Consider the following 22,662-nt stretch of genomic DNA (forward strand, 5'->3'; position numbering starts at 1 on the left):
GAGAAGCAGAGACACAGGCAGAGGGAGAAGCAGGCTCCATGCAGGGAGCCCGACGTGGGACTCGATCCCGGGTCTCCAGGATCAGGCCCTGGGCCAAAGGCAGACGCCAAACCGCTGGGCCCCCCGGCTGCCCACTTTAAACATGTCTTGTGAGTAGGGTGCGCTCAGGGTGGGGCGTGAACTGACAGCGGGAGATCAGGGGTCCTGCACTCGCGGCGAACGCCCGGGCACACCTACCTTTAAACATCCTTCCAGCCCTTCTGCGGGCCCTTGCCCTGCCTCCCTTCTGAAGTCCCCGCCAGGTGACTGCGAGCACAGAGGCCGGGGCAGAAAGCCACTCAGGAAGGAGAGGGGCCCAAAGAGGAGCTGACCCAGGCCAAGGCCCCGGAGGGCTGGCTGGTTCCCTGGGCTCACACCGAGCACCCGCTCGAGCTGCCATCTTCACCCACTTCCTTTCAGGGGCAACTCTAGGGCGAGGGCTGGCCCTGTGTGGACCCCAGCCCTGGGAGTCCTCGCCCCCAGCACACAGGGCGTTTCCAAGGAGACTGCTCTGTTCCCCCCCGCCCCGTGCCCCCCACGGCAGGCTGCCCGACAGGTTCAGGGACCTCTCCTCTGGGCCACCAACCCCCATGGTGGACATGGCAAGGATGGTGCTGCTGGGTGCTGAAGGAGAAACTGGGAAGTGATCTGTGGGGTGGAAAATCCCACCTCCTGACCAGGAGTCTGGGAAATTACCTGGTTCCCAAACATTTCTGAGAGCAAGGCCATGTTGAGGGTGCGGCCAGCATAGCCCACAAACGCCACATGGAGACTCGGCCTCTAAAACTGGCTTAAAGATTTCTTCTGGCCCCCACAAGTCCCACCTGGAAGTCTTGAGGACTCCCTGATCCGGAACAGAGAGCCGAAGACCAGGAGGAGGGTGTCACCTGGTGGAAGCAGGGGCAAATGGTTCTCCATGGCTGATCCGCACACACCTCAAACCCAGTGGGTCCCACTGACTCTTCCCCTCGATGGCTCCCCGTCCCTGTGAACGGCACCTTCACCGCTTAAACGTGGGGATCCTCCTGGGATCCACCCTCCCAGCCCAGCTCCATCAGCTGGACCCAAGGGGTGGGTGCAGCCTAGTCAGGAGGGAAGCAAACCCTCTCCCTAGTGATTCTATAAAGGGTATTTAGGGGCGCCCACGTGGCTCTGTCGGTTAGGGCCAACTCTTGATTTCCACTCAGGTTGATTTCCATCTCAGGGTCATGAGATCGAGTCCCACCTCGGGCTCCCAGCTGGGCGTGGAGCCTGCTTGAGATTCTCTATCCCTCTGCCTTTCCCCAACCTCCCCAACCCCACTTGCGTGCGAGCACTCTCTCTTTAAAAGGAAAAAAAGGGCGGCCTGGGGGGCTCAGCGGTTTAGCGCCGCCTTCGGCCCAGGGCCTGATCCTGGAGACCCAGATCGAGTCCCATGTCGGGCTCCCTGCATGGAGCCTGCTTCTCCCTCTGCCTGTGTCTCTCCTCTCTCTCTGTGTCTCTCATGAATAAATAAATAAAATCTCTTTAAAAATGTTAGAGGAGGGATCCCTGGGTGGCGCAGCGGTTTAGCTCCTGCCTTTGGCCCAGGGCGCGATCCTGGAGACCTGGGATCGAATCCCACGTCGGGCTCCGGGTGCATGGAGCCTGCTTCTCCCTCTGCCTGTGTCTCTGCCTCTCTCTCTCTCTCTGTGTGTGACTATCATTAATAAATAAATAAAATTAAAAAAAAAAAAATAAAAATAAAAAAATAAAAATGTTAGAGGAATTAAAAGAACAAGTATGGGAAGGGGAGAGAACCCTGAGATTAGCCACTCAGAACCGCCGCCACCCCTGGGGCTGGAGGTGGCACCTCAGGGGCCAGGAGCCGGAGCATGGGGAATCTGGAACCGTGGAGGACACGGAGCCACTGCAGGAGACCCCAGGAGAAGCACAAAGGAGGGAGACAGCCCGGCTTCCCCCTCCCGCCCTCGCACTGACCTCCCACCAGTGCCTCCCATCGGCTGAACCTAAGATGGAAAACATTTTGACAAAGGGACTTGGGAAACGGAGTTTGTGGGGTCAGCCCAGTGTCCAGAGAGCAGGGCAGGTGCAGGGCCGAGGCTGCTCTGAGCGCAGGCCAGCAGCTGGCACGGGCACGAGGGACGAGGCCCGCCGCCCGGTCTGGCCTCTGCGTGGGATCTCGGGCGCCCCCGGAGCCCGTTCGCGCACCTCGGCAAGTCCTGGGAACCCATCAGAGCTCCAGTCTCTTAGGGGGGCTTCTCCCCTTCTCCGGCTGAACCCAGCTCAGAAACGACCTCGGAGGGGAGGATCTGGTGACTTCTGTCTTGACCCTGCCAGGCGTGGCTGGGGAGAGGCTTTGGGGAGCTGTTCCATGGCAGCTACAGTTGTCGCACCCCCCCACCCCCCACTGGGGCCTCTTGGAAGCAGTTTCTGGCTCATTCTCTGGAGGCACATTCGTGGGGACCTTGAAGGCTTTCTGGATGACTCCTGTGACCACAGCACCCCCCCACCTGCACTAGAGATGCCCGAGCCTCCTGCTGCCCACCACTGTCTACATCCCCTTGTCTCCAACACAAACGGGGGTCCTCCAGGCCTCTCCTGCTGAGGTGCTGCTCCCAGAGGAAGCCCTTTGGGTTAGAGATGGCCCGAAGCTGGCTTCTCACCTGGAGTCCACGGTGGCCCCTTGCCCTTTGCCTGCAGCGGCCTGACTCACACCTCATGCATCCTGTCTTGCTCTAGGGCGGCCACCTCAGGCCCATCTAGCCTCAGGCTCTAACTCACGTCACACACCTTTACGTGGGGTCCTGGGCACTCGGGAGTGCACAAGGCAGGCAAGGATCTCCTATCAGTCTTGTGGGCCCTAAACTCTGGATATCAAGCACCCCCCAGGCGGCTTCGCCCAAGATAAAGGGCAGCACCCCCTACCTCAAGAGGCAGCAAGGGGCGCTCAGCACAATGGCCATACCCTTCCCCAAATCCCTTCTCTTGGAATCTCCAAACCTAGTATCTTCTTCTTCTTGATTTTTTATTTTATTTATTTTTAATTATTTAATTTATTTATTTATGATAGTCACATTATGATAGTCGCAGAGACACAGGCAGAGGGAGAAGCAGGCTCCATGCACCGGGAGCCCGATGTGGGATTTGATCCCGGGTCTCCAGGATCGCGCCCTGGGCCAAAGGCAGGCGCCAAACCGCTGCGCCACCCAGGGATCCCTTCTTCTTTGTTTTTTAAATGTATTTATTCCTGAGAGACACACAGAGAGAGGCAGAGACACAGGCAGAGGGAGAAGCAGGCCCCCTGCAGGGAGTCCGATGCGGGGCTCGATTCTGGGACCCTGAGCGGAAGGCAGACGCTCAACCGCTGAGCCCCCCAGGTGTCCCCAACCCCAGCATCTTCTTTGCCTGGGGATGGGCAATGGCAAATGCTGGGCGAACCACGTGGCATTCAGTCTGTCAGAACAACTGCACAGGTGGCCCGGAGCTCTCTCTTCGAGGTGGGGTTTGATCCTGGCACCCACCACATTGTACCTGCCACCGGGAAGCTGGTAAACGTCAGCGACAGCACAGGAGCCCCCTTCACACCCGGCCCCAGTCTGGATCGCCCTTTCCTACTGCCTCACAGACCAGCCCTGGCTTTGCCCTTGGCCATTTCTCACTTGTGATGCTCCAGGGACCTCCCACCTGGTCCTCTAACCTGTCCGGCCCTCTAACCTGTTCTCCGTGGTGGTCGGGGCCAGCTCGCAGAAGCACGAGGCGGTCATGTCGTCTCCCCGTGACTCAGTACCTGAAATCAAGGGGCGATGTTTGGCCCCTGCCCAGCAAGGGACGTCTGCTAATGTCTGGAGACGTTTGGGACTGTCACGATTGCAGGGCAGGGTGGTGCCGCTGGCGTCCGGTGGGCAGAGGCCAGGGTGCGGTAGATGTCCTAGGACACACAGGGCAGCCCCACACCAGAGAAGCATCCGGCCCAAAATGTACGCGGCGCCAACACTGAGAACGCCCGGGGTCCTCGGCGCCCTGGCCTGTGGCTCCCTGCGGCCTTCGGGATTGAGCTCAGTCTCTGAGCGAGATGCCGGAGGCTGCACATCCCGGCCCAGACCGTCTGCGAGGCACGTCCTCCCGGCCCCGTACTCTAACCACCCTGGACTCCCAGGATGACCTTGAGTCCTCTCCTCCGTGCCCTGGTCTGCGGGCACTGCTCTGCCCGGGGATCCTTCCCCTTCCATCTGCTTGGTGATCACCTACTCGATCACCTTCAGCTCGAAGCCCAGCTCCCTCTTGTGAAACTTGCCCTTAACCACATCCCAGCGAGCCAGGCAGGGCTCAGCACAGGGCTCGGCGCTTGCACGGGCCTTCCGCAGACCCTCGCCTCCGTAGGTTGGCTGCTTACACGTCCCTCTCCTCTCTTAGTAATTGTGATACTAGCAGTTATGGAGAGTCGCCTCTGGGCCCAGTGACTTGCAGACATCGCCTTGCCGCGCAGGGGCCCAGCTCCCGGGCGAGCTTACACGCGTGAAGGGCACCGCGCTCCAGCCGAGCCGCCCCCGCGGCCAACAAGCTCTGAGCAGTGGGCTGCGCCTCACGCCACCGGACTGGCTGGTCCTGGAGGACAGAGGGGTTTGGTCACGGCCCTGCTTTCCCCCGGTGACCGGGTGATACACAGAGGAAGGGGCCCAGTAAGGTTGTACGACGTGATGCGACGAGTGTGCACGGGAGGTGAGAGGGGGGTGCAGAAGTGAGCGAGCCAGCGGATGTCAGAGTCGAGACCCAGGAAGCTGGTCCGTCCCAATCCCTCCCAGGCCGTGCAGGGCTCAGCCCGCAAAGCCCCACAGCGCAGGAAACCCCACTGTTTTTGCTCCTGGGTAACGGGGAACACGCAGGTTCCTGCAGACGGGACCGGGGCCCGCGGGTCCACGACGCAGGGGTTGTGTGGGTAGTTTGGCTGCATGTCCTCGGCGTGGGCCTCCCCGGAGCCTTTCCTCCCTACCCAGTGCAGCCTGCGGCCCTCGCAGGGCCCCCCACCATGTCACACCCCCAAGTCGATGACTCTGCTTTGCAGGCAGGGCTAGTGGAAGGCACCGGGCCCAAGAACAGCCCGGCTGCCCACGGACACTTACTGGGCACCCCCTGTGTGCCAGGCGTCTGGAGGAAGGGCTCTCCAGCCTCGGCCAGCATCAGAGTCACCTGCAAGGCTTGTTCAACATGCAGATTCCTGGGCCCCGTGTCTGTGGAGGGCCTAGGGCCTCAGGTGACTAACGGCTACCTTTTGGGAAACACAGAGGGTTTAGCTGCAGCAGGTGCTGTGGCCGGGGCGGTTTGGAAGGCCGAGCTGTGGTTGGGTGGGGAGTGGCAGCTCACACTCGGGGGAGGTCTCGGGACTGGCTGCAAAGCCAGCTCCTTCTGACCTGGTCCGGGCCCCACGGGATCCTGTCTTGCAGGGGAGCCTGCCGCCCTCCCCCCCACAACCCAGCCGGGCCCACCGCCAGGGCCAGCGCCCTTCTCTCCTCCCACCGCCCTGCTTATCTCAGCGCCCTATAATGCTCCGGGCCAGCCCCTTGATGACTCATGTCCTAAAATCACGAACAGGAAGTAACACTTGGTGTTAGCCACAGCCCTGAACTGCCTCCCTGTCGCCTCCTGCCAGCCCAGGGCCATGGCTTGGGCTACTTGGGCTAAGCTGGCCCTACAGAGCAGCCCCCGCCCCAGCGTCCTTCCAAAGGAGAGGAGGGCCCTCGGGAGGACGCCCAGGCCGCAGGGCAGAGGGGAACCCAGAGAGCCTCCGGTCCTCCCCCTCCTCCCCCAACTCCGCCCGAACCTCCCTGGTCTAAGTTGCCTCTTCTCCAGAACCAAGCCCCAAACCAGCCCCGACCCTTCTGAAGACCCCGGTTTCTAAATCCCACAAGTGGGGCCAGCTACACTTCCGGGACTTCTCATTGCAGCCCCTCCCTGTGTGACCTCGGCCCCCTGTTCCCGGTCTCTAACCTTCTCTAATCGTCTCTAACCCAAGGGAGCTGTGAGCTAGATGGTGGGGGGGAGGCTGATCTCATCCTCAGGGCTGCCTCTGCTTGATGGCGGCTGCCCAGGAAGGGCCCCGTGTTCACGGGGAGTGTGCCCTGCACGCGGGCCTGACCCAGCAGCCAGCCACCAATGTGCTGGGCGGGGAACCGGGAGCCACACACGGTCCCCCGCTCCGCGGCTGGCTGTGGACGAGGACCGCAAGCCCCTCCTGTCCTGCCTGGAGGATCCTGATGTCCTGATCGTGGGGAGGAGGGCTGGAGCGGGGCTGAGCTGGATTCGAATCCCCGCCTGCCAGGGTCCGCAGAGGGTGCGCCCGCCGTGGGAGCGCCTGGGCCCCGCAGGACCCCACTGATGAGACCGCCCTTCTCCTGCCGCAGCGCCCGGCTTGCCGTCTGCTGCACCCATCTCTCTTTTCACTCTTCACCTCCCATTATTTTTGTTTAGATTTTTTTTTTTCTTAATTAAAAAGCACACAATCAGAAACAGCCACGTTCGCACTCCCCGAACTGACCAAAGTCAGCATCCGAGGCTGTCCTCGCACCTCTCCGACCTCCTGTCGGGACACCTCAGCCCTCCGCCCTGCTGCCTGGTCCTGAACACGCAGAGCACGTTCCCACCAGACCTTTGCCCTTGCAGTTCCCTCCGCCTGGATCACCCTTCCTCCAGATACCTGCATGACTCACTTCCTCTCTTCCGTCCAAGCTCTGCTCAAATGTCACCTCCTCAGACAGGCTGCCCTGACCCCCTAACACAGCTGCTTTGCTCCTCTGCTTCGCCGTCATATAATTTCTGTTTGTGTATCGTCTCTCTCTCTCCCGAGAGGGCAGGAACCTTGACTGCTTTGCTCCCCCCTGGGTCCCCAACACCTAGAAAAGCTGCACAGACACCAATTACATATATACACACTGAACACTGGGTTCTCAGATTTTGTGGAATTATTTTTGCTTCGCCCAGCTTTTATCACTAAGACCGGAGCCCAGCTTGACTCCCACTTCTCATCCTTTCTCCGGCTCCCCGAGGCAGCTGGTGCTCTGAGTGTGCCTACGTCTCTCTAGTCCCTTCTCTGCCCTCGGGTTGACACAAACAACAGGGAGGACCGTTCTCTATCCGGGCCTCTGCAGCTCCGCCAGCGGCAGAAAGCCGGGCTCACCTTCTGCCCCTCCTCGCTTCCCCTCCCCTTGGCATGGGTTTCTGAGAACTTTCCGTGTGATGAGCTCAGGCCTGGCTCTGTTCTTTGCACCTGCTGCGTGTTGCTGCCCGCCTGCTCGCCCCACACGGTGCTCCCGGTCCCTGCAAAGGGACGGCCAGGGGTGGGGACGGTGGGGGGCTGGGCTCTGCTCCGCCCGGTCCCTGCTGGGGGATCCCCATCCTTGGGCCTGCCTCCCCGAAGCACAGGATGGAGCTCCTCCTAGACTCCTCGGTCATAAACCTAGAAAGTTGAACTGCCAGGCGGTGGGGTTTGCACATTTTCATTTTCACTAGGTCCTGCCAAATCCCTCTCCAAGGGGCTGTACCCGGTTACACTCCCACCGGCGGCCTGTGGGACTCCCACGTGCCCCATGTGCGAGGACCTTTGATCTTGTCAGTGGGTTTCCTTTTATAGCCCTTCATATTGTCAGAGCGCTTTCAATTCTCCTCCCTGCTTTCAGCCTCGCCCTGGCCCTGAGAACATCCTTCTCACTGGAGGGATGAGGGCCCCAAAGTCTCCGGACCCCAGAACCCCCCAACCCTTCGGACCCTCTGGTCCCCAACCTCCTAACGGCCACCTGGCTGCCACGCTGCTCTCCAAAACCCCCTCCTCGCCCGGTTTCATTGTCTCCCCTTCGGGCCCAGGGGAGCTGGGAAGCAGCTGGTCCCCACTTTCTCCTTACAGAGGCAAAGACACAATGGCCCCCTTCTGCCCTGCGGACACACCGAGCCCCGGCCTCAGTTTCCCTGCTTCCCCTGGGCCCCCTCGGAGTTCTCCACCCTGTTACAGACGGGCTGCTCTGGCCTGGGCAGGAGGGCTCCCCCCAACAGGCCCCCCCGTGCTGTACAGAGTTCCCCCCCGTGCTGTACGGAGTTCCCAGGTAGCTCACAACCTGCCAGCGGCTGTGAATGGGCCCTGTCTTGCCGGCTCCTCTCTGGCTGTCTCTTAGGGCCTCACACCGAGGGGTTCAGCGGATCCCACTCTTCCAAGCAAAGCTCTGCGCCTGCTTCCTTTTTTCCCCAATCTCTGCTCCCCTTCCCGTCCCAGGCTGAGCTCCACAGGGCGTCCCGTGGCATCGGTGGGGGGTTTGGATTCCTCTGCGGCGGGACTGCTGGGTCCGGGGTGGGGGGAAGCGTGTGCCTATTTCCCAGATCCTGCCGGAAGTCGCCCCAGGACGGCCCCACCGGCCAGAGTGAGAGGGTCCCACTTCCTCACGCCCCCCCCACCTCACCGTCAGCCAGCACCCTGATTTTGCCCAATTGGATGGGTGTGAAGTGGAACCCACTCTGGTTGCATTTGCATTTCTCTGAACATTCGTGGGTTTGAGCACCTCTTCAGTACTTGTTAGTCATTTGGGTTTCCCCTTCTGTGAACTGCCGATTCACATCCTTTGACCGTATTTCTATTATTTCCTGTCTTTTTCTTGTAGATTTGCAATAATTCCCTGTATATTCTAGATATTAATCCCTTGTCATTTTTAGACATCACAAACACTTCCCTCATTCTCTCATTGGCCTGCTGTTCTTGCTTATGGCTGTTGGAAATATATATATATATACAGTCTTTCTTTTTAATGGAATAAGATAAACCATTTTTTCCCCCATTTGGATCTCCATCAAAAGGTCCTTCCCCTCCCACCCAAAAAGGTACTTCCTAACCCTAGGATAGAGAGGTACTTTTCCATAATTCTTCTCATTCACTTTATGATTTTTATATCTTCCATCGAGGTCTTTAATCCAACCAAATTGGTCATGGTGTGTAAAATCTAGAGTCGACTTTCTCCAGAGTGAGCTGGTCTGTCCTCTCCCACTGGCCAGAGCCCATCCCGTAATCCCCGATCATAATTACAAGGCTCTATGGCTGGATTATCTCCTGCCCCATTGGTCTTCTTGCTCCTGGGATGGTCCCACATGGTCTTTATTAGTAGAGCTTTGTCGACTGCTTAGTATCCTGTAGAGTGAGGCCCCCTTGCTCTTCTTTTTCAAAACTGACCGATTTATATAGGGTTGTTCGCTCTTCCCTACACATCCCGAAATTCACCTGCAGCCTCTTCAAGCGCCGGCTGTGATTCGCGCTGAGCTCATAGGTGACCGTTGGAAGGCAACTGACACCCCGGCAGCTCCGATGCATCGCACTGTCACCACGCCGTGTCCTGCGCTTTTTGGGAGCATCTTCTATGTCTTTTTATATGTTTTTTGATTTTCCTCTGGACACTCGGGTGTGGCCGGGTGATGGGCGCCAGCAGCCCCCCGCAACCCGCCGCTCCGCACCCCTGGCTCCCTCTGATCCCTGCCGTCTCTCCGGGTGAGCTCAACGGCGGAGCCTGGTGGCCCTATGGCGTGATCCAAGAGATGACCTCACGCGGCTCACCCAAGTCCACTCAGCCAGCAGAGTGGGAAACCGTAACATAGAACAAATGGATACAGGACGAACCTCCAAGTCCGAAAAACTCCGTTTCCCAAGGGACTTGCCGGAGGCCGAGGCAGCGGCCTGCTGGGTTGGGGCCTACCACTCGCCGGCAGCGGCTCCCCTTCGGTGGTGGAGGCCCCGGGGTTTCTCCTGCGGCCCGAGCAAGACCTTCTCCAGGCCGCCCCTTAGGAAGACGTGGACTTCGGGGCCCACCTCCCCCATCGCCCGGAGCTGATACCCGCTTGGTGGCCCCAGCTCTTCAATCGAGCCCCGCCAGCAGGCAAAGCCCGTAGCTGTCACATCCTTGGCCTTTTCCTAGAGAAAGTAGCTTTTCTGAACCTGTCCTTACCTCACCTTCCCAAAGGCTTCATCTCCGTGCCTTCCCAGAGGGCTCCCGCCTGGACCCCGGGGCGGTTTGGGCATAAACCCCGTCACCTCAGAATGCGATGCTTTCCTCCTCTAATGTGAAGCCATCCTTCACGGCTTCGCTCCAACCCCACCTCCTCCTTGAAGCCCTCCCAGATGTCTCCAGCCCACGGGGGTCTCTTGCCATCTCTATAGGAAGTCTTGGCATTGAAAAAAAAATTGAAAATGAGCTAAACCAGAGACTGGCAAAATTTTTTTTTCTTTTTTCTTTTTGGCTGTAAAACTCTTTGTTCCAGTAGAATTTTAGATGGAAAGGTAACAGTTTTCTCATCGCTGGGCTCTGGATCCTAACTCTGCCACTCGCTGGCCAGGTGACCGTGGAAGAGTCACTACACCTCTCTGAGCCCAGCTCCTTGATCTGTAGAATGGCAGTGAGAACTGCACCCGCCTCGGGAGTTGCGGTGCAACTCGGGAGAGCAAACATGAGGATGCGTGAGAAGCAGCTGGCACACAGCGAACGATCGGTAACGAGGATTGTTAGGACAGAAAGCTAGTTTGAGAAAGAGACCCAAGGGCAGCGACTTGATCTGAAGGGCGCTTGGAAAGGCCTGCCCCACCCCCCCCAACCTGGCTCACTCCTGAGTCCGTCCCCAGAACCCTAAGATCCCAGGGTCTGGATCCAGGATCCCGGAGACGTAGAATAATGCACGTCATTTAAAATTGAAATAGTCAAAGGTGATTCCCTAATACAGCACAGATTTTGAGAAGGAGCAGGTCTGTTGTGTAAAATAAAAGAGCAAGAGACGTGCCTGCCTGGCCCGGTCAATAGAACACACAATTCTTGATCTCGGGGTCACGAGTTCGAGTTCCATGTTGGATATAGAGATGACTTGAAAATTTTTAAAAATTAAAAAAAAAAAAAAAGAATAGGGATGCCTGGGGGAGCTCAGTGGTTGAGCATCTGCCTTCTGCCCAGGGCGTGACCCCGGGGTCCTGGGATCGAGTCCCGCATCGGGCTCTCCTCAGGGCGCCTGCTTTTCTCTCTGCCCGTGTTTCTGCCTCTCTCTGTCTCTCTCGTGAATAAATAAATAAAATCTTAAAAAAAAAAAAAAAGAATAAGAACTAAAAGAAAAAAGGTAAGAACTAAAAGCAGGAACGCTCTAGAAGTTCCATGCAGAATCACTAGGAGCAGATCCCTCAGGGCGGCTCCACAGAGGTGAGGTTCAGGTGCACGGTCCCCGTCCTGAAGGGCTAACGACTTATAATTGTGGGATAGAAATGTCTGGACCCGTGTGAGGAGGGCTACGGACAAAGACCCATAAGGGTTACAACCATGGGTGGAGAAGTTTTATTTTGTTAATAAATCACTGAAGTTAATTTTTACAAATTATTTAAAAGAAAGAAACCCACATTTTGAAATGGTTATTATAAGGGGTTTGGAATCATGCACGATTTTTACTATTTTCCTTTACTTTGGCTCTGTTTATTCAGTTCCCCCTCCCAAATTATATTTACTTCCAAATTATATTAAGGATTTTGGTTTTCATTTTAATATATGTTTTTTAAGATTTTATTTATTTGAGACAGAGATAGAGAGAGAGAAAGTGTGTGGGGAGGTGCAGGCTCCCCCAGAGCAGGGAGGCTTGATCCCAGGACCCCGGGATCATGACCTGAGCCGAAGTCACTTAGACACCCCATGGCACCCCTGTTTTGGTACTTAAAGCACCAGCACCCCGGGTTCTAGTTCAGAGGCCAGTGACCTCAGACACGTCCCTTGTCTGTGGGTCCTGGTCCCCCGTCTGTCCTCTGCGAGGCAGGGGCTGTACGCGGCTCTGAGCTCCAGGGCTCACGACTGGTGCTGCACATGGGCCTCTTGGGCACCCCACTGCTTCAGGCCGGGTCGGGGGGCCGCCACACTTCCAGCTGGCCCGGCCCAGGATCTTCTCCTACCGAGGCCCGGCTGGGAGCCAGAGCGGCCAGGCAGCGACGGGGGGCAGCGCCCTGCCAGGCTGGACACGCCGCGTGGCCCTGAAGCCACCTCCCCACGCGGCGCCCAGCACGCGAGACCGCGTCAGCAGGGAGCACACGGCACCCAAGTCACTGACCTCATTTTTCCGGTAGGTTTTCCCTTTCCCTGAATCAAAAGAAGGAAGAAATCATCTTTCCCCTGGTACAATTTCCCAATCTTCACCGACTTCGAAGTTTCCGAGCACACGCCCACCAGCCAGCCCGGGGCCGGGGGACAGGGATGACTGCGGGGCAGAGGGACCTGGCTCAGGAGCCCGGGACGACTTGGGGCCGCCCCTCGTCTGCCACACGGGGCTGTCTGTGTTCCGGACTCGCTCCCTGGGACCGGAGCCCCTCACCGCCCCCCCACCCAGGCCTGCCCACCGCCCCTGCAGGTGCCACACACGCTTACTGGGTGCGCCCTGTCACCCCAGCCCCCGGAGCCCAGCTCCGGCCAGGCGCCCAAATGAGGACCCCAGGAAACCCGAGCTCCTGGGAAGTGACGGGGGAACTTCAGGCACTAAGAAAGCATCAGCTTCGCCACCACCTGGCCTGGGGTCGGGTCCTACTCAGGCCACTTCCGGCCACCGGACCTTGACCTTGACGCGCGGCTTCGTGTCCCGGAGCCTCGGCCGCCCCCTCCCCAGGACGGGGATGAGTAAGGCCCCGCCACTGGGCTGCTGCGCAGACGGGGTCTGGGAGCCACCGGCCCGCACACGGCAGGCACCTGCCCACGGCCACGCACGGGCCCGCAGGGCGCCCGGGGAGCTCCCCTGCCGAGGTCCTGCGCCAGCCTCGTCTTCCCTCCACACGCCAAGGAAGGTCCCCGGGGCCGCCGGTCGGCAGGTCCCCCAGGAGGCTGCTGTGCCTTCCTGCCCGACACATGAAGACAGGGCGCAGACACGGGCACCCCGGACCTGCCTGCGCTCGGGTCTCCGACGCCCCCACCCCTGCCGGCCTCACCCGGTGCCCCGGGACACACCGCCGCTGCGGCCACGTCTGCAGGGACAGGGCTGTCCCCACCGCAGCTCACGGACTCACGGGACAGGAGCGAGCCTCCCGCCGGACAGCTGGCGGCAGAGGGGCAGGCGGGTGCCCCAGGCCGGCAGTGCCACATGCTGGACGCCGGAGCCCCCACTGCCCCGTCCGTGGGGGCCCCGCCCCAGCCCCTGCCCAGCTCCGGGCAGCTCACTGGATGGACAAGGTCAGCTCGTCACAGAGACAACTCTCGGGAGCCGGCCGGAACCAGGCCTCTGACCTGTCACAGCCAGGGCTGGGAGACCTGGGGGGACACAGAGGTCCCGCCCCCGGTCAGTCCTGGGAGGCTTCCTGGGGGAGGAGAACACAGCTGAGGACTGGGGCAGCGGGCTGCGATGTCCTGGTGACACGTGCCCCCACCCCTGTGCAGGCCCCGGGCTTGGTGACGGGAGGGGCGGGAGGGGCGGGGAGGGGCTGGGGCACAGCCAGTTCCAGAGGCTTGGGGTGTGGGGGTCAGGGTGGCAGTGGGGCAGAGCCGGCCTGGGAGGCAGGGCAGGTGCAAGCCTGGAGGTGCACTGCAGGCGCCCGGCTTCCTGGAGCCTGGGGGGGGCGGGGTGCGCAGGGCCCGGGACTCAGGCCGCCACAGCCCAGGGGGTAGGGGGGACACACGGGCCGCAGCTAGGTGGCCGGGCAGGCCTGCTGGGAGCCGGGTGACAGCAGGAGCCCCGCCCAGTGCGCTGTGCTGTGGCCTGGCCGGGAGCCACCTCCTCGGGTCCGGTACCCTGCTCCCCCAGGAGCACCCCCCTTCCCCCCTCCCTCCACGCCGGGCCGCGGGAACTTCCTGAGCGAAGTGTAATCACAACGAAAAACAATGTCCCTGCGACAGCCGCTTGCATAACCTGCCCACAGCTCTCGGTGACTTCCTGGCCAGGCGAGGTGCAGCCCTGAGCTGGGGGGGCCCCACCCTGCCCGGGAAGGGGCCAGACCCTGCCCCCCCCCCCACCCGCTCCGGGGAGGCCCAGCAAGGGCTCTTGCAGCCTCAGTTTCCCCATCTGGAACCTGGGGTGTGGGAACCGATTATCTGGAAAGCCTCAAACGTTCTCGAACCACACGGAGGTCGGCTTGCTTTCGGGCCGTCACACTCCGCGCGGGGCCTCCGCACACCGACGGCTTCGGTCCCAGTTCCGTCCGGGGGACCTGCGACAGTGCTTGAGCTTCTTTGAGGCAACCGGGGCGACAACAACCAAACTACGGAGGGGACAACCTGAGGTGCTCTGGAAAGCGTCGGGCACTGTGCCTGCCACCTAGTACGATCTCGGAATTCTGCGAGGACCCGGGGGGCGTCTACACCTCCTGTGCCCTGAACCTGGGCTCTGCGGCTGCACTTGACCATGCGCACGTGGCCAGGGCGAGGCTGTGCCCGCTACCGGGCCGCTTCCTACGCGGGGTGACTTGCTGGGGGAGCGGCCGCCCCGCGGCAGAGGCCGAGCCGCCCCGGGGGGGTCTGGGGACAGAAACCCGGGCGGTGCCCACCTGCCTGCGCCCTGGACGTGTGGCCCCCGGGCCAGCCGGGAGCAGAGCCGCGCTTTCCCGCCCGGCCCAGCCACACTGTGGGCCTTCGAGTAAAATCAGCGGCGGGCGTGGGCTCAGGCCGCTCAGCCCCGAGGGCCCGGGAGGCGGCGGGGGAGCGGGCAGAGCAGGTCGGCCGCCAGCCGCGAGGTTCGGGAACAGGGCCCGGGCGGCCACGCGGCAGGAGGCAGGGCCGGGCCTCGGCACCGGGTAAGGCCCCAACCGACGACCCGCTGCCCGGTGCAGGATCCGCTACATCACGTCACACGGAAAACACGGCGCCCCTTGTTCAAAAATGATTAAGTTTCCAGGCAGCACGGCGGGGTGCTGCACCCAGGGCCGGGCTCCGGGCACCCGGGAGGCCGCCGGCCGGTCTGATGGGGCCGCCCCGACTCCTGCGGGGCTGCCTGTAAACAGGAACCCAGCTCACTCCCTGCGCTTACTTTTAACACCAAATTAAAATAAATAAATGGAAGCATGAAAATCAGCCACGAGTCTTTACCGTCCACCCAGCCTGGACCGTGACGCCCCAGCATCCTGCACCGTGTCTGCCTCCCCACAAGGGGGGCCTCAAAACCAACCTCGGGGACACCTGGCTGCCTTGGGCTCAGGGTGTGACCCCGGGGTCCCGGGATCGAGTCCCACATCGGGCTCCCTGCATGGAGCCCGCCTCTCCCTCTGCCTGTGTCTCTGCCTCTCTCTGTGTCTCTCAGGAATAAAGAAAATCTTTTTTAAAAATTAAAAAAAACAATAAAGCCAACCTCCTTCTTACCTCCCAGCCATGGTGAGCTGGAGGTGAGAGGAAACGGGTCCAGAGCGCAGGAGCCAGATGATCACCTCGACACAGACGCAGCCCCGCGGGGCCAAGGGCGTCTCCCGGGCTGTGGGCCACGGGTCAGCATGTCGGCCCCTCCGGGCCCCAGTCGGGCCAAGGGGACACGATCCTCCGCCTCTCGGCCATTGCTCATGGAGCCCGACACAGAGGGGACGTGGCAGGGCTGGGCCCCCCCCCCCCCCATGGCTCCTGCGAGGCCCACACCGCCTGCCCTGCGCCCCCAAGCAAGCACATGCCCCGGCGACCCGTGCACCCCACCGCCACCCCGAGAGCGCTGGCACCTGCGGGTTACAGACCTAGGACACAGGGGTGGGGCGAGGAACACGGGGCTGGAACTGCCGGAGCAGGGACAGGCCCCGACGGGTGGAAGGGGACACGTGTGCCAGGACGTGGGAAGACCCTGTCCCCAAACATGGACACACTCCAGCACCTCCCAGCAGGTTTGGGTGTTGGGTCCCACTCTCCTGGAAGCCACCCAAAGAAAGGGGAACCCAGACTCCTGATTCCCGGCCTCCTGCGGGGACAGCAGCCGGGGGACAGCAGATGGGGGACATGAGCCCTGGGGACACCCGCCGGGACCATGCCGCACGTCCAATGCTGCAGCGCGAGCTCCTCCGACCCAGGGCGCCCCTGTGTCCTCGCACGCGGCCTCCAGAGCGGCCCTGCGCAGCCCGGGCGCCTTCTCGGCGTCTCCACCCACGCGGGACCCGGGCGGGACCCAGGCCAACCGGGCAGCGTGAGTACACGGCAGCCGGCGGCCCCCCCCCCGCCCCCCCCCCCGCGGGCCTCCCTCCACCTATGTGGTTTCTAGAAGGAAGGGAGGGGAGCAGGCGAGGGGGAGGGGGCCGCTCAAGGAGATCCCGAGCAGCAGCGCAGTGGGTGTGCTCGGGCCCCGAGGGTCGCCCGGTGGAGGGACCCGGGGCACGGGGAGGCCGCGGCCGGAGCCATCTGCCCGCTGGCCGAGGACTGTGAGCTGGGGCTCTGTGGGGCACCCCGTGGAGCGAGGGGGCCTGTCCCCTGGGGGGGTCCCGCTGCATCCCAGCCCCGGGGAGGCCTGGAAGGGCCACTCCCCGAGGGGACAGGCTCGCAGCGCCCAGGGACGAGCGGCCACGCAGCAAGCACGAGCCCGGGCCATGCGGAGGGGCGGTGCCGACGCCCTGACCTCGCACACGGGACGCAGCCCGGCCCAGCGGAACCCGCACGTACGGCCGGAGCCCAAGCACCCCCCCGCCCCCCCCAGGTCGCCCGGCCCGCACCGGCCCGCCTGCGCCCCTCGGCCCGGCACCGCCAAGGTGTGTGCCCAGCACGGGGCCACCCGGGTGAGGGGCCCGCCGTGGGCTCAGCTCAGCCACCCGACGCTTGGGATATTCTCCCTCTGGGTTGGTCTCTGCGCAGCTCTGCACCCCCACCCCCACCGCGTGCGGGGAGAGAGCCCCCCCAGGACCTACAGCCCGGGCAGCTCCTGTCCCTGCACAGGTGCCCATTTGGGTTCAGCCCGACGACGCCCGACGACGCAGCGCCCGGGGCCGGGCCTTCAGGGTCTCGGCCTCATTCCACCTTAGGCAGCGGCCCCGGCCTTGCTGCCCGGGAGTTTCCTCCGAAGGCCACAGCTCCCGGGGACCCTGCTGAACGGCCGGCTTTGCTGCCAGTGTGGGGACAGGCTGGGGGGTGTCCCCAGTCCCCAGCCGCCGCCTTCCCCCACCCCACGGGGAGCCCCAGGCGGGGGAGGGGACGCAGGCTGGGCCCTCCCAGCTCAGGCCCCGAGCCCAGGGCTTCAGGACGCGCTCAGGCCAACCCGGCACCACCGCGGCTACGGACCGTCCTTGCTGCCCAGGCCGCGCGGAGCCGTACGGCACGACAGGCTTTATTTTCAATGTCCCCCAGCGGTGCCAAGGCCGCGGGCAGGCAGCAGGCTCTGCACACCTCGGCCCTGGGAGGCCGCCCACAGAGGGAGCAGGCGGGGACGCCGAGAGCCAGGCCAGCCGACCCTGAGCCCCTGCCCACCGTGGGGGCCACAGAACGGGGGAGGGCCGGGAGCACGGAGGGTGGCACTTGGCCCTCGCAGGGCTGAGGGGGCCTCACCCCGACTGGGCGCACGGAGTTCAGACGCTGCCGCCCGGTGGGTGGGGGACCAGGGAGCCCGCCCCACGGGGAGGCAGGCCCGGAGCCTTCGTGCCCACATGCTCAGTCTCAACCTCAGAGCGTCCTGAAACCATCGGGTCCTTAAGGGGCCTTCCAAGTTTTCCGAGGATCAAGCTTCAGAGGATCGGAAGTTCCACGAGGGGACTTTGGAGGGAGGGGCGCTTCATCCCGCCCCGCACAGCCCGGGCCCACGTCCGGTGGCTCAGGCTGCTCCCGGGCCGTGTCCGCGCCGTCCCTACGCGGGCCGGCAGCCCCACGTCACACCGCTTTCCTCCTTGGTGTGAAATGCGAGGAGGCCTCAGGTCCACACGGGAGCACTTGCTCTTCTGAGAATCCAGACTAAGGCCGAAGGGCAAGGCGAAGCCGCGTTGCCCCGGTGGCAGGGCTGGGCCCTGGGCTGTGCACATGGCAAATCTAGGGATGCAGAGGGGGTGCCACGGAGCCGGCAGGGCCCCAGAAAAGGCCGGGGCTCCCCCACCGTGGGGGCAGGTCCTGCAGCTGCTGAGGGTCTGCATGCATCCGGGTCCCAAGACGCCTCCCCAGGGGGCTGGTGGGGATGCCATGAGTCAAGTCAGTCGACCCTGGGCCCCACAGTGAGCTGGGGGCCACAGAACGGGGGAGCACTGGGGGCCGGCCTGGGCCTCACCCTGACCCGGGGCACCCAGCGCAGCACCGCAGCTGTGGCCAACACGGGGCAGCCAATGATGCCTCAGCCCCAACTTCCCTGTGGACTCAGGAGAAGCCACCGATGGCGCTGGTTCACGCCCACATTCCAGGCCTCCAGTGACTGGGGGCCAGCGGCAGGGCAGCAGGGTCAGGGGGCATTGATCCCGTGGCCCAGGTGAGAGGGGCAGGCACTGAGGCCCGTGCCTCTCAGCCCTGGCCCTGGTGGTGTGTTTGGCACACAGGGCTCTGGGGGCATCTTCCCAGCAGTGGCAGGAGACCAGGTGCCAGTGCCCGCTGGCTGGCCGCAGCCGCAGCCCCAGCCCCAGATGGTCCCTCCTGCAAAAGCCCAGGCTCCCCCAGGGTCCAGGCTGGGGACATGACTAGAGACCCCAGGACCCCCTGGCTCCTCGTGGCTCTACCCCTGGATGTTGGAACCTCAGTTGGGGCCACATGGGCCTCTGTCCTCCACCCGGTGCCACGGATGCCACCCTGGCCTCCCAGGGGGCACCCCTCTGTCCTCTCAGCCCCAACCCAGGCCAGGCTTCATTTCTCAGAGACGGTCATGGGCAAGGGGGCCTCTTTTCCTTCCTCTTCTACTGAGAACATGACGTCCCCACAGCTGCCCAGAGGTGGTTCTGTCTCCTGCTCCGGGAAGTGGGGGGCATGGTCCACTTCCAGATCCTCCTCGAATTCAGGCCCTGCCGGCCCCACCAGGCTGCGGCCCTCAGGCCCCTCGGTCCTGACGGTCCCCACAATCACGGTGTCAGCCTTCATGATGTAGATCTTCTCTGCAAGGCAAATGGACGGGTGAGAGGAGGGCCGGAGCCCTCGCTGGACAGAGCAGGCAGGCGGAGGGAGGTCCGAGGTCCCACTCTGTCACCCCTACTGCATGGCTTCGGGCAAATGACACACCCTCTCAGATGCACAGCCACCCCCACCAACCTCAGGGGCGTCCTGAGGCTCAAAGAAAGAAAACAGCTGGAAACCACATGCTGAGAGTGAGGGATGGCCCACTCGCTCCTCCCGGGAGAGGCTCCCTATCTACCTGGACCGATGGATCTGGATGGATGGACAGCTGGGGATGGGGCAGAGGAGGGAGCAGCGCTGGGAGAGAGAGCGAGCCCGGGGGGGGAGAGAAAGCGGGGGTGCAGCCCCCCCATGAGCACCACGGTGGCCAGGCTGAGCGCTCACACCCCGGTCCCTGTGGGCACATCACGAACCTGGAGCCCCGAGAGGTTAACGGGCCCACCCAGGTAGTTGGCAGGAACCTCAGGAGACGCTCCTGCCCGCCCGGCTGCCCTTTCCAGTCCTGCCCTGTGCCTAGATCAGAAGCCCGGGTGGCCCGTGCTCTGGTTTGCCCGAGGTGCTCCCGGTGTTCGTACGGGGGTCCCGAGCCCCTGGGAACTTCGGTTCAGGTCAACCCAGACCCCTGACCGCAGTCTCAGAAACCTCGGCCCTGTTAACAACCTCCCGCCCGAGGGCTGCGCAGTGGCGCCGAGCAGCACCAGCAGGGCGGCGGGCGTGACGCCTGGGTGAAGGGAGGCAGGTCCCCTGCAGGCCTCAGCACCATCTGCTGGGAAGGGGTGCAGGGAGGCTCTGGGGGAGCCAAGTAAGCTGCCCAAGAAGCCGGGAAGTGAGGAGCCTGGCCTTCACCCAGCCCAGCTTCTGACGGCCTCGAGCTCAGCGCGGGGTCCCAGCTCCCAGCGGCTTGGCCCTGGGACTCTCTGGAGTGGGAATGAGGAAGCTCAAGAGGGAACTTGAAAGCTGGGGTGGAGTTGAGGGCTGGGGTCCTGCCTCTCTGGGTAACCCAGTTATACCTCTCTGGTTCAGGAACACCCTGGGGCCCTGCTCCCCTCGACCCCATTGCATAATGCTGGCTCTTCTGTTTGGGTTTTTATATCTTTAGGGAAGAGGGAAGTGTTCAAAATAGCAAGGATGGGAAAAAAACTGTGAGTGTGGCAAGCTGTGCGCAGGGCACCCACACACACCCCAAAAGAGGGAGCAGGGCCTCAGGGGAGGGCCTGCGGCCAGGGAGCCTGAGCAGAGAGGGGCCAGGGAGAGGCGGGAGCCAGGGGTGGGGACAGAGGGCACAGAGCAGCCAGACGGGGCTGGAGAGGGCGAGGCACAGGCAGCGGGGCGGAGAGAAGGGGAGGTGGGTGGTCAGGTACAAGAAGCCAAAGCCGGGCCGGCTCCTGCCACCTCACATTCCGAGGTCCTGACTGCTCTTACTCTGACCCTCATCACAGCCCCCCCACCCCCACCCCCCGCCAAATCTGGGAGAGGAGGGGAGCGTCTTCCAGGAGCTGCTGGAACCTTCTCCCCCACCCAGGGCTCTGGAATCCAGGAGTAGTTATCTCCACGGGTGGGAGGTGAGGGGCTCCCCTACCTGGTGCCCAGGGGCAGAGGGATAAGGCTCAGGCCGTAGTTTGGTCCCCCCGGGGCACTGGGCAGGTTCAGAGGGGCAGGGTGCTCTCCTCTGGGATGGTGTCAGGACAAAAGGCCCCCGAGAGAACCCCCAAGGCCGTCTCCCCCGAGCACCCCGCCTGCCAGCGAGGCTAACAGGCCACTGAGCAGGACGCACACCCCGCAGCACCCCTGGGAGCCCAGCACCTCCCTCCAGCTGCCCCACAGCTCCTGCACTGCACTCAGCACGGACTCAAATGTCTGAAGCAGGATTTCTTAGGAAATTTAAAGGAGATGCCTTTGGTGGTATTTCCCCCAAATGAAACTCTTTGTAAATAAAACTTGCAGAAAGCTCCAATGCCAAAACTTTTGGTTTCAGACGAAAGACTCTGCCCCAGGGAGTTCTATCCACCAACGCCTGCGCCTGCTGTAGAAACGTGCAGGACAATTACAACGCTCCTCTGGTATCATCCCAGCAAGGGTTAACGCTCCAGAGAAGACAGCCACGGAGCTCACAGCGGGGGGGGGGGGGGGGGTACACACAGTCCCACTGCTGGGTGCTGAGGGTACTGAGGCCAGAGGCCTGGGGCCTGGGAGAGCACAGCATCTGGTCTAGACAGGAGACTGGAGAGGGCCAGGAAGACTTCCTGGAGGAGGAGGCAAGTGAGCAAGGGCCACAGGACACCAGAGATGGACTAGATTCAAAGGAGGAGCTGGCTGTCCCGGGTGAGGCAGCAGCGCCCACAGAGGCGCTCGGAAGGGGGAGAGGGCTCCCCGAACTCTGGAACCTGCCAGTGAACGGGAGGCGCAGACAGGAGGGGTCAGGAGGCAGGGGGGTCTGGTGGGGCAGTGGCGGCCGCGACCAGTCGGAACAACCGAGTAAGAATCCCGGAAGTCATCCTGAGGGTGACAGGGACCCCGGGGCCTGAGCAGGGGCGCAGAACGGACAGCCGTGATTTTGGTGGCAACACTCCGGGTGTCCCCGGGGGGAGCGCAGTGGGAGAGGAGGCAGGGAGACCCTGGGGGCAGCCGGGCCGGGCGGGGCAGGGCTCCTGGGGTCTCTGCAGAGGCCCCCTGCCCGCCCGTAGCGCCCCTGCCCGGTAGGGAGGCCGCGTGGCCACAGAGCACTGGCACGCGCCCTCCTGTCCCCCCGAGGGCTGCTTGTTGGGGGCGGGCGCGCTGTTCACTGCTCACTTCAAGGCCGCCAGACCCTGGGCACGGGGAGCCCCTCGTCCCCCCCACCCCCCAGGATCTCACAAACGCTCGCGATGGCCCAGGAGCACAGAGCCCCCACTACTCCGACCCCACAGACCTCAGCCGGGGGCCGCGCTGCAGGAACACACCCCGTGGCGCTTACCTCCCTCCCCCAAAGCTGCTCCTGCTTGCGAGGCCAGCGGCAGAACCCACGCACGCCCTTCCTGCCCCCCGTCCCCCAGGTCCCCAGTTCTGCTCGGGCCCAGGGTCCAGGCCCACCTCCCCAGCGCCCTCCGCTGCGCCCACAGCAGGACCCCGTATGTGGCAGACTCACCGATCCTGTTGTTGGTGTGCTCCGAGGTCAGCCGGGGCTCGGGAAGGTCCCTGGGGGACGGGGGACCACTGGCCGGGCTGGCTTCCAGCAGCCGCACGCTCTCCAGGCAGGCCGCCCCGTCGGGGCCGGGGTCCACAGCCGGGGAGCTCATTAAGCCCACCTCTTCCAGGCCCGACTCGACCACCGATATACTCTTCTCCAGCTGCTGTGGGTGAGGGGACGTGGCGCTGATGCAGGTGCCCCCCACCGCCCTGGGAAGCCCCTTTTCACCACCTCTGCCTTCAGGCTGCCTCACACCACCCGTGGCTCCTGGGCTTTGAGAGCCCGACCCTGTGCGGAGTTTCAGGAGTCCTGTTGCTCTTAGCCTGTACTGAGTAACGACAGTGGGGGCGCATGGGGAGGCTCAGGGCGGGGTCCCGGAGTCCCGGGATCGAGTCCCGCGTCGGGCTCCCTGTGTGGAGTCTGCTTCTCCCTCTGCCTGTGTGTCTGCCCCTCTCTCTCTCTCTCTCATGAATAAATGAATGAATG

The 22,662-nt window shown here is 62.9% G+C and overlaps 1 protein-coding gene across 5 annotated transcripts in view; it reads right to left on the reverse strand.

Moving 5' to 3' along the window:
- Positions 1-17,243: 17,243 nt before the first annotated feature.
- The window catches only part of TNFRSF8 (TNF receptor superfamily member 8), a 58,908-nt gene continuing 53,489 nt past the window's right edge, over positions 17,244-22,662 (reverse strand). For 4 of the 5 annotated variants that reach the window (XM_072751167.1, XM_072751168.1, XM_072751170.1 and 1 more), the window contains 2 exons: positions 22,135-22,339; positions 17,244-18,991 (listed from right to left, as the gene is read on the reverse strand). In XM_072751167.1, coding sequence (XP_072607268.1) covers positions 18,747-18,991; positions 22,135-22,339 — 450 coding nt within the window. In that variant the 3' untranslated portion in view covers positions 17,244-18,746. The remainder of the gene's footprint in view (positions 18,992-22,134; positions 22,340-22,662) is intronic. The other variant, XM_072751169.1, reaches the window with a different exon arrangement.

The sequence above is a fragment of the Vulpes vulpes genome, chromosome 2 (assembly GCF_048418805.1).
Source record: "Vulpes vulpes isolate BD-2025 chromosome 2, VulVul3, whole genome shotgun sequence".
NCBI lineage: Eukaryota > Metazoa > Chordata > Mammalia > Carnivora > Canidae > Vulpes > Vulpes vulpes.